The sequence below is a fragment of the Nicotiana sylvestris genome, chromosome 2 (assembly GCF_000393655.2).
Source record: "Nicotiana sylvestris chromosome 2, ASM39365v2, whole genome shotgun sequence".
Classification (NCBI taxonomy): Eukaryota; Viridiplantae; Streptophyta; class Magnoliopsida; order Solanales; family Solanaceae; genus Nicotiana; species Nicotiana sylvestris.
The window spans coordinates 5,844,124-5,855,554 of record NC_091058.1 but is presented as its reverse complement, the minus strand read 5'-3'; the positions used below and the strand labels follow the sequence as shown (position 1 = coordinate 5,855,554).

General features: G+C 37.7%; 1 protein-coding gene across 1 annotated transcript; it reads right to left on the bottom strand.

Moving 5' to 3' along the window:
- Nucleotides 1-220: 220 nt before the first annotated feature.
- Nucleotides 221-10,807, bottom strand: LOC104219255 (polyribonucleotide nucleotidyltransferase 2, mitochondrial). The gene is made up of 16 exons (XM_009769904.2): nt 10,333-10,807; nt 9,415-9,570; nt 9,148-9,318; nt 7,634-7,759; nt 7,397-7,558; nt 7,142-7,261; nt 6,439-6,576; nt 6,160-6,322; nt 5,155-5,280; nt 4,843-4,973; nt 3,700-3,919; nt 3,508-3,591; nt 2,942-3,021; nt 2,533-2,676; nt 1,131-1,811; nt 221-838 (listed from the first exon to the last, which is right to left on the bottom strand). Exons 1-16 carry the CDS (start codon nt 10,669-10,671, stop codon nt 734-736), a joined length of 2,946 nt encoding a protein of 981 aa, XP_009768206.1. The 5' UTR covers nt 10,672-10,807; the 3' UTR covers nt 221-733.
- Nucleotides 10,808-11,431: the final 624 nt, after the last annotated feature.

Here is an 11,431-nt window from a genome sequence, read left to right as displayed (position 1 = left end):
TCTATCAAAGGTTATTATTATGCCGTGAATATAAATACAGCAGCCTTCCATAACTTTTCTTATTCAATTTCATACCATCCATGGTTTGAAAAACTTTAAAACAACCTATATTATATCATTACTAGTTTAGTTGAAGAAGAGTGAGACTAACAAGTGAAACAAATTTTTACTATGGTTGTTTAATTATTTTTACCATAGTATAACTTAATATAGAAAGAGCTATGAAAGAATGATTTACATTGACGCTCAGTTCGCACCAACTAAACAATTTGAAACTATTTGTGACGCAAAGTCACACAACTACAGCCGACCAGAGGCAGAGACGGAACCAGAATTTGAATCTTATGGTTCAGAATCGTAATCTCTTTAAGTTACTGGGTTCTAAATTAACAAATTGTACATATTCAATGAATTTTTAAGACAACTACGTGGTTTGAACAAAAGTTACTGAGTTCGGCCAAACACGCCTCCTGCACTCTACCTCCGCCCCTGACCAGAGGTGAAGGGCTTGGAACAACCTTGTTCAGGAGACTACCGCGTTTTAGGAGGCTTTCTGTTTTGTTTATTCTCATGATCCAACTCATCGCAACGATCTGCAACGTGCTCTGAGAAATGCAGGCTCTTGAAACAGAGTACACAAACATCAATGTCTTGTGATTTCCTGTCAGTATTTTTGTTAGCTGAGATTTTTACAGCCTGCAGTTTTATGCTTTTACTTTGGAATAGCCTCAAATTACTCTTCTTTCACCAAAGACAATACTGGAACCCCTTTCGTTGAAAAACTTGAACACTTCACCCGCAGCTCATCACCCACCTCGAAGTCCCTCTTCGCACCAGGCTGCACCGCATATTCAGCAGTTAAAATAAGAAATATCTCATTGAACATCTAAAAGTGGTGCAATGCAAAATAAAACCTACTGGGACCATTTGTTACGGCTTTTGAGAATATCAGAGGGCTAAACAAGGAAAGGAGGGGAAGCAAGCAATGCTCACCAATAGAAACATAAAATTAAGAAAATATAGCAAATTTTTTGACCCCAACTTGCAAATAAGGCATTTCACATAAAGCAGAGTTGCTGTAGAAAGTTCAAAACAGTAGAGAAACTTTAAGACAGTAAGGTCAAACATACCTCAAAACGATACATTCCCCGAATTGCACCACCCAAATCAAGCACCAAACCGAGGGCACGAATTTGATGCACCTTTGCTGTTACTTTCATACCAAGCTTTAGTTTATTTGCAGTCATAGGGGTCTCAGTCGTAGCATCATTCTTATCTGACCCAATTTTAGAATGCAGGCCTACTTCAGAAGTATGTTTCTGCTCACTTTCATCGTCACTTAGTAGGTCAAGAATAGCATCCTTTCTTCTTTTGGACTTGGCATTTCTTGAAGAAAAACTAGATTCTAAAAAAGACGATGACATCCTTGATTTCTGATCAGATTTAGAAGCACTTTTAGATCCATTATCACCTTTTGAATTTAGACCAGCACTTTTTTCCTCCTCATCACACTCGACAGCACTTCGGATTAGAACTGCTGGTGTAGCTGACTTTACAGTTGATTCACTAGTTTCAGGTCCCGCATTAGCAACTTCTTTTTCTTGCTCATTGGATACATCCTCAATGGCAGCCCAAACATTAACCTCTGGACTAGTAGGAGCAACAGGTTCATCAACAGAAATGTCTGTCTTGGATTTAGGTCTAGGCAGGGTAGCTTTTAGTGATAACTTAATATTACCGCGAACGTCCTGCCCTATACACATTAAAGAAAGTTGCTTTCCCACAGATACCACATCTGAAACTCGGGAAACCTAATAGTAAAAAGACACAAATTAATCACAAAACAATAACATGTCAGGAGTAGTCAATCTAGCCTAAACCTTCATGCCTCTGACCTTGTTCCTCAAGTACAACAAGGACAGTATAAACTATTCAACTTATGTTTTTACCGTAGCTTTACAAACTATAATTATGCATGACTTACACAATTTTTACATATATAGACATTACATTTGCTGTATTAAACAATTTGTGAGGAACCGCAGCAGACTGCAAGCAATATATAGTCCAGTTAATTTCAAATTTTAAAAAAAAAATTATAAATTTGTGCTTGAAAGCAATGATATACTATCTCAGAAGAAGGTCATGATTATTTTTTGCAAATACTCAATCTCTATTTGCATAGTAGGAGTGAGCAATTAGTACGGTAATATCGACTTTTGTAGAGTGGGCATTATGACTGAGCAAGATCAAAAAAGCATTAACTATTAAACTGCTAAGATACTTTTCTTTTTCCAACTGCTAAGATACTTGACATTACAAAATTTTGATCCATTACCCTAAAAGAGTAGTCATCACCCAAAATCAAAAGAAACATAGGCTCACTACGGTCCATCCAAAATAAATCTAATATTTTGCAGGTTACTAGGTTACCAGTACAAAGTGTTAATTTCAACCCAAAAATCTGTAAACCAACAGGACTGAACTTGTGTAACTCATCCTTAACCCTAGTGCATATAAGAGAGAGCCTACCGGTTCGTGTGACAATTCTGAGATATGTAAGAGGCCTTGTTGTCCACCATTGAACTCCACAAAGGCACCGTATTCTTTAACAGACGTAACAATACCTTTATATATGCCTCCAATCTCAATTTCACGCCCAATAATGAAATCAACCTGTCAGAAATAAATTATAAAAGGATGAAATTAGTTGGCTCAGAAACTTTTCAAGGATTGTGAAGCCAAAGGAAAGTGAAAAACAAGGTTTTGAAACATCTATAGGACATGGGAAACATTCACAACAAACCTTTCTATTACTAATTCACCATTCTGTCTTAGCTGTTCTACTTACTTCAGTTACAAGATTGTGCTCAATCTCTAACAACTTACATGCTAAAACAAGAGGCAGTTTTTTCACTAAATGAACATGCAGTGGAATTACCTTCTCCTGTACTTTCTCCATCACTGACTGATTTTTTGCAACAATGGTAAGTGTTCCATCACTAACCGAGATCCGTGCACCTACAATATGAATCAGCAAGGAGAAATCAATACAAATCTTAAAAGTGATAAAGGAATCAGCTGGAGAAGTTAACAATAGCTGCACCTTGGAAAGAACACCATCACAAAGTGTTTACATATGCAAATGCAATGCCGTAAGACATGCATTATATGTCTCTACGTGTGTGTCTTTGTGTGTGCATCATTGAAACTTAACAAGGCAAAGTGATAATGTGGATAAGCAACATGAAGTAACGAAAAACTAGCTCACATTCACATTCAGTTCGTTAAAGCCAAAATTAATATTTCCGCAACAAGTTTGTAGGGAAGAAAATTCTACTTAAAAAGTCAAGCACAGTATTAACATTAGAACTATATCAATGCTCATAAGCAAGAGAGGCAGGAGGAAATATATTATTAGCCAATTCCTCATGTCAAAGATCACCCAAAAATCAAAATAACCAGGTAAAGATAACAGATAACTCTAATGCAAAGTGTTGACTGCACCTGTTTCTTCTTCAATTTTCCTCTTCAAAGCACCAACAGGACCAATCAAACGACGAAGGGCGTCATTGCTGTATTTCAACGTTACTGTATTGAAGCAGTTATCAAAATATTAGCAAAAGAGACATGTTAAATGAAGTGGAAACAAAGAGTTTAGAGAAATCCAAAATCAATGATGGGGAAGAAGCTACTTACCTAGCCGAGGAGAATATCTGTCATCCTGAATACGTGGAGCACTTATCTCGCGCTCCATATGCTCAAGGATTTGAAGCCTCCCTTTATGTGCAGGATCTAGACACTCACATACGATATCCAAAGGAATTCCAGCAGGTTTTATATCTAATTGTATTGCAGTTATTCCATTACGGGTGCCAGCAATTTTAAAATCTATGTCACCCAGATGATCTTCCAGACCCTAGAAAGTTACTTGATCAAGTAAGTAAAACTCACATCAAACTTGAGAGAAGGATGGAGACCAGCCTTAGCCAAAAGAAAAGTAGGATCCAACTTAAACCAATAAAGTCAGAGGAAGAGCAGTAATGTAAACTACATAAGTGGTGATCAGATAAGTAAAGCTTTGAAGCCGATAACTATGTCTACAAGAATTGCAGTTTCAGTGACCTCAAGGTTTTATGAGCATAAAATTCTGGTATGAAGTGAAATCTAATGACAGCGCAAGTAGCGCATTAGTAGAAAGACAAGGTACAGACTGAGAGCTTCAGCAAGTCAAAGAGCTGCATAAACACACAAGACCAAGCTAGAACACGAAACAAATGGAGACACGCAACAGTGCACTCCACAGTCTGCATTTCTACCAAAAGAAAGAAGAGCAGCACTTCTCGTAAGAATTTGGTGAAATCCAAAAGGAAATAAAAGGTCACAATAAAAAGTCTAGAGTTTCATATTACAAGCATTAAGCATGCAAGGGAATGTTGGTTGAATAGTAGGTACACATCTTAAAACCTTGTCCTTCAGTGACTGGATGATTTCACAACTTTGAAGCACATACCCACAGTGACCAATTAAATTGGTCTTGCTCCAGCGGCTGATATTTGATTTGGAGGAATGTTGAGTTACTATTTGAATTGCAGGTTACTATCTTGAAGATATTCACTAAAAAGTACTATCTTGTTGATAGCTTACAGGATATTTACCAAATCTTATTTGTTTGTTTCTTTGTCCCTTTGAGGATATTCACTAAAAAGTAGTTTGTTTATTTAGTGCGTTGTTAGAAATCTTAGTATTTAATAAATGCTTCCTTTTCCCTTCTGTTTGTCCCATTCACTGAACTTCACAGAGCTAAGGCAAGCATGCAAAAGATTGAAACACAGTCCTCACCAGAATATCAGTTAATATACGATAATCCTTGATTTCACCAGTTGACGGGTCAACTTCACTGACAAGCCCCACCGACAAACCTGCTACATGCTCTCTTAGTGGAATGCCAGAATCCATCAAAGCCATGCTGCCTGCATCAACCAGACAAACAGCAATCATGACATTTGCATTCTGAACTATAACTTAAAAGACATCTTTAGATCAGAGAATTCTGCTGAGTATTTGTCCACTCAGAATTTCATCATCAGTATTGCACAATGGAAGTGTGAAAACGTCTGATTGGCATCGAGATCAACCAAATTGAGAAATTACCCCCACACACAGTTGCCATAGATGTTGAGCCATCAGATGCCATGACTTCAGAATTGATACGGACTGTGTATGGAAAATCATCTTCAGGAGGCAATACGGCAAGAAGAGCCTTTTCAGCAAGAGTGCCTGGAGAAGATTAAACATCCAGTATCAAGAAAATGATTGTCACAAATTACCCTGGTGATGCTATCATGATAGAAAAAAAAGTAACATGAACATAAATTTGATGAAGAGCAGATTTATCATCAAATGGCTGCCCAACTTCGAAAGCCGATTAAATTGGGTGATTATGAACAAAATCAGAACTCTAACTACTGGTTCCTGACCATGCACAAAAATGTCTATAAGCTAGCTACGTGACAAGACTCATCACATACGAGGCCACAAGAATTTGTGACCAAAGAGTTAGATCACCTTTCGAGTTAAGCATCATCAAGCATGATTTCTGAAAGGAGCAAGGTAGGTAAGTCTGGTCTACAACAATTGCGCTTTCACCTTTTATACTTTTTGGAGCTCGTACAAAATGAACAGAAAGATCAAGAAACCCAAAAGATGATCAAATGGAGAGAGATTCCAAAACTAGAACAAGTTATACCAGATAATATCAATATTTATTGACCAAACACATAAGAAAAATGCATGCAATCCTGCCCCTACTTTAGGATCTTGAAGAGAGAGAAGAATAGGATCTTCTCTCCTTTTTCCTTTAACCAGTATTTGGTTTTTACATGAAATAAGGAAACAACAATAAAACAAGAAAAAATAAGGCTAGTGGGAAAATGGAAGAGAATACATCATTAACATCTCTCTTCCCTCGTGGTCGTGTAGATACAAAACGGCATAACCATTTCCACATATTGAGGTTGATTATAGCTGCAAATTGGCATTCTAGTATTAAGGTCCATCTACAGCTTTCACTAAGCTCAGGAGCAGAACATACTATAAACCTGAGAACCAAATAGCTTACCAAGACCATATTATAGACCTGAGAACCAAATAGCTTACCATGACCAACTTCACGCCTATTCAGGCCAGCTCGCTTGCCAACTTCATTCGTACAAAACGGTGGAAAGCTATAATGAAGCATGAATCGCTTGCTTGAAGGCCCGACCAGCGAATCCAGATGTTGAGCATCCCCAGGGGCTCCAAGGGTAACAGTGCAAAGGACCTGTATAAACATCCCATAAGGGAAAATGAATGGCAACAAGATTGCATATTTGCATGTGACAATAACCCTAAATTATCGTACATCCTGTGTTCTTAGTGAAAACTGAACATACTAACCTGAGTATCCCCTCTTGAAAAGAGTGCAGACCCATGCAGTACAGGTAAATTACCAGCTTCACAGTACAAAGGCCGAACTTCGTCAAGACGCCTTCCATCCACTCTAAGCCCTTCTGAAATGATCCTTCTGCGAACAACCTGATGTTGTCAGAAACTTGAGGATGTTACCATCACGAAGTGATATTAAAGTCAGAACTTAAGCATAAGTAAGATGTACAAAGATGCCCAAAAAAATATTACTTACAATGCAGTGGCAGTTTGGTTCAAGGGATTAGGTTGTTATCCCGGTATAAATTTTGGGATTAAATTTATCCCGTCTTTGGTTGAAGGTATTAGCTAAAATCAATATTATTTTTATACCCAAATATTGGTTTAAATTATCCCATATAGAAGGTGGGATTGGCTATCCAGGATAATCTTGGGATATGCTGGTGTTAAACTAAATGACCCTAAATGAAGTATTCCAGTCTTTATTAAGAATATGACCATGTTTGCTAACGGAATTATAATCCAAAATACATGCAACCTACTATCAATCTATCATTAAGGAAATACACATGATTTTGAAAAAGATCAAATATGTGCTCCTCTGCAATCAACAACAGAAAAAGAAGAAACAAAATTCTGCTGTCCGTTGAAGATGTACAAATAAAACCTTACAATTGGAAGCACAAATGATAAACTTCAGCCTCGACAAGCATACCTGCTTCCTCACTGTATCAACTGTCTTCGGTAGAATTTTTAAGCCTTCTTCATCACCTTCTTCCTCAAGGGTTCTTTTAACATCCTGTGTGATTTTTTCTAAAGCTTCCCCACGCTCAAACTAAATAACAATGGGAAACATAATATTTAATGAGATGGAAATAAGGTCCCTGCTGTCATTACCAGTAGATATATAGCATGAATAGTGAAAAACAGTGAAGTCCCCAAATTCATCTTGTAGTAAGAAAACACGAACCTTTCCGTAAGTAGGGTCTGTAAAAACAGCTTCTATAGGTTCTTTGGCCAAATTCTCAATTTTCTCAAATGTTCTTTCAGATACCATAGAAAGCTTATACTCTTTCTTCTGCTTACCAGCTTTAGCTGCGAGTCTAATTTGAGGGTCAAGATACTTAACAGCCTGAATATTCAAAAATCAGCATTACTGGTTTGGAGTAATGGTGCAGTAACAAATTGATAGCCAGGAATATCTCACCTCTGGATGAGCAAGTCTCAAAGCAGCTTCCAAATCCTTCTCAGAAATTTCACGAGCTTGGACATCTATCATCAAAGTTTTATCCCTCGTACATGCATATACCAAGTTTAGATCACTGATGCTAAGCTGCATGACATCCAATATGAAGACTTCAATAAAGGCACAGGACTACAACTACTGGTCAACATAATTGGCATCAATTATAGCAACTGCCATAAGGCACATTGGTAGTTGGAGTTGCCAAGTGGCTTTTCATTTTATTCTCTTACTATGGCGTTCTTCTTAATACTATGGAAAAGATGTGATATGCCTAGTATGCAAATTCTAGGAAAAGCTAATACTCCACTGTTGACACCCAGCAGTGGCTACGTAATCGAGTAGCTACAACCTCGGCACGAGATCCCAAAGCTCCAAATTTTTACACTTAATTTAACCATCTGCCATTAGAGTGTAACTAGGTATGGCGCCCAAGGACATGGCTTAACTATCAATGAAGTTCGAATAGACTAGGGGAGACCAGGGTACAAACCCTAATAGAGGTAAAACAATGCTATGTGATTTTTTCCAATCTGTCGAAGCAGTTGCCTCAACCTTTTTTATAAGGTCCCGGTACCTATGATGGGAGGTAAAAGAATACTGGTGAATTAGTCAAGGTGCATGTAAGTTGACCTAGACAACACCAATATATATTTTTTTGAAAAGCTTAAGTGTGCTATCATGCCTTTTTTTTTTTAATTATTATGTCTGTTACCATGCTTGTTCCCTATGACAAACATGCAATATCACATGAGGCACCACATATGAGAGTCGTCCTCTTTTCTCCATATCAATGACTTTAAGAATCATGTTACTTCTTTCTTTTTTTATGACAGAGGTATCTGTCTAGGACCAACGCTTAAGACCAACTGCAGCCTTCGAAACTCAGGGATAATGGGCCTTCCTTCTACCCTTCCCTACTTAAATACCAGACTTAGTTCGCATTGTGCGAGACTCGAACCTATGACCTAACTCACAAGTCCCTCAACCTTTGCCTCTTGAACTAAGCCCTAAGCCCTGGGGGCCAAAAATCATGTTACTTCTCTTTCAAGGACAAGGAAAAATTGAATCCAGCAAATCCCTGGTTTTCCACTTGGTTTTGCATTCAGCGGTGAAGGCTGAAAGTTAACACTGTATACATGTGTATGCATCTTAGTATCTGACATCTTCTCATCTAAAGTTATAAAGAGATCATTTTAAACTATGTTACGCACCAGGATATCAAGGTTAACTGAAGATAAAACATAAGTTCTACTCCTGATAAAAACTGTTTTGAAAATCTCAAATAACTTGGCCCGGTTTCTAATAGTATAATTGCAGACTTCCCTAAAAGAAAAATTCATGCTAAAGTTGAACCCTTAAGTTCTCAAGATGTCAAAGTCATAACCGCCACCAGAATGAAAGTCGACTTGCTGAAATCGAAAAGTGTTAAACGTAATAAATTTATTCTAACAATGCCATCTAATATACGATATTACCTCATCCATGCTTGGATTTACAACAAATTGACCAGAAATCCTTCCAATACGTATTACTCCAATTGGCCCACCCCAAGGAATATCCGATAACATTAGAGCAGCAGATGATGCATTAGCTGCCATTACATCTGGATCTTGTTTCCCGTCCGACGAAAGAACACTTGCCATTACCTGGGGAGAAAAGAAGTAATGTGAGTCAGAGAAGGTTATAGACTTCAATGAACAATTATTATCAAGTTCATTGCAATGAGAAGATGACAGTTTTACCTGCACTTCATGGTAAAATCCAGATGGAAAAAGTGGTCTAATGGGTCGATCAATAAGACGGCCACATAAAAGTTCACGTTCTTTTGGAGCACCCTCTCTCCTCATGTATGTTGTAGGAATAACACCTTGAGCAAATTGTTTCTCTTGGTAATCAACCTAAGAGAAGCAAACATTATCAGCACTCACGGCCACATAATGAACAGAGGTTCAGAATACTTATTTACAAGTATCAATCAATAAGAAAACAGAGAAGGTACAAAGTGCATGGAAGAGAGGGAAAACAAGAAAAAGGGAAACACGCCTAATCTGCCCTTAGATGTTGAAGCCATAAGTACTATATAATGTGCAGCGCCAATTATTACCAAACCATAAGCCATCTATTGTTGCTTGACCTCCTTAGCACCTGACGGCTAAACTAAAGCGCCATTAAGCAAGGCAAAGCCAACAACCTAGGGTTCACCGAGTTGCAGGGCTTAAGTGCGCTTTAAGCAAGCCTTTAACAACACTGGTATCACCAATATGCCTTGCTGCAGCTCAACTTCTAGAATGAAATGCTACATATTTCGCTTCTCCAACATTACATGCAAGCAGCAGAAACTCCTACAAGTCTTTGTATATACTTTGTCATCAAAAGGTTTCAATTACAACCATAAAGTTTGCCTCTTTAACTTTCATCAGGTGAAATGCCAAAATGTTACCTCCCAAAAATTTAATCAGAAAATGCTGGATATCCTGCCCTAGATATATGAGTATGCACATTTAAAATTTTGAGCGTATCTTTGGCTTTTCCAAATAAATAAATAAAAAAAAGGTCTGTCTTTGCCATTTATATGATTTTGCACATTTTAAGTGCCTTCAAGTTACACAATATAAAAAATAATAAGTTTTTTTTTTAATGCAGAAATGTGGTGAACATACTGTAAGAGGCAAAAAGTCACGAGCTGCATCGCCTTTAGATGAAGCGACAGTTGAGAGGACCTTAGTCTCATCCATGGCTAAAACTACAGAACCATTAGCAAACCTCGCAATTTTTCCAGTTTCTAGAGTAATTTTGCGTGATCCAATCTCGAATTCTTCGGCGAATGTTTCCAGAATCTTCTTGCCAGCGACAGGAGGAGTATCTGCATCGGCGAATGATGGTGACGTGGACGGCGCGAAGCCAATACGACTGCTGCAAATTGTACGGAAGCCGAATCTTCGCCATGTGAGGACGTACGGTATCAGAAGTGGGTTTACTTTGTTTCTTACAGACGCCATTAGAGAGTGAAAGTGAGTAATGGAAATTGAACAAAGGGGAAAGATGCCTTTGTAGGGTTTAAGGTTTTTTCACTGTAGGAGGCTGGGGGTTTTAGGAAACACTAAACACGGGGCTGCTACTTTCCTGCGTTTGTTTGCAAAAAAATGGAAAAAGACTTCTCCGTGTGTTTTTTGAGATTTTTTTTAAATTCTTGTAGAAAATTAAAAACACTTGATGATGTTTAATTGAAAATAATTTACCGAAGTATCAAACTCAGAAGGACTAATAGCCTATTTTGGCTAAGCTTCTTCAATCCTAAAAGATATTTTTTAAGAAAAAAGAATTTTTTTTTTCAAAAGTTAAAGTGTTTGGCCAAGCTTTTACAAGAAAAAGAAAGTATTTTTGACGAGAAGCAAAAACAGTTTGGGATAAGCAGAAAAAAGTATCTTGTACTTTTTTAGAGAAATATACTTAGAAGCAGTTTTTAAAGGCTGAATACATACGGAGACACTTAAAGTTGGCACGATCTTTCATTTAGACACCTGAACTTAAGAGAGTTCCTATTGAGCACGTACGTTACATGAACTTTGTTCCAATTAAACACTTCTTGCTCAGTTGGCACATAGAGTGAGTTTCACCCAATATGGGCGCGTGAAAAGCCCAACAAACATATTTTTTTTATTTTTTTTTTATTTCCTTCTTCTTCTTTATGTCCACCCACATTTCCACCATTGTCTCCTCCACTTTCCGTCATCTTCTCCGACTCATTTTCCTCTTCTT

Excerpts from the sequence above, each read along its gene's own strand:
- LOC104219255 (XM_009769904.2), bottom strand. The coding sequence starts at position 10,671 with ATGGCGTCTGTAAGAAACAAAGTAAACCCACTTCTGATACCGTACGTC. Across the intron at positions 7,262-7,396 it reads CAGACCCTACTTACGGAAAG|TTTGAGCGTGGGGAAGCTTT; the intron begins GTTCGTGTTTTC and ends ATTGTTATTTAG. Across the intron at positions 3,920-4,842 it reads GTATATTAACTGATATTCTG|GGTCTGGAAGATCATCTGGG; the intron begins GTGAGGACTGTG and ends GTAACTTTCTAG.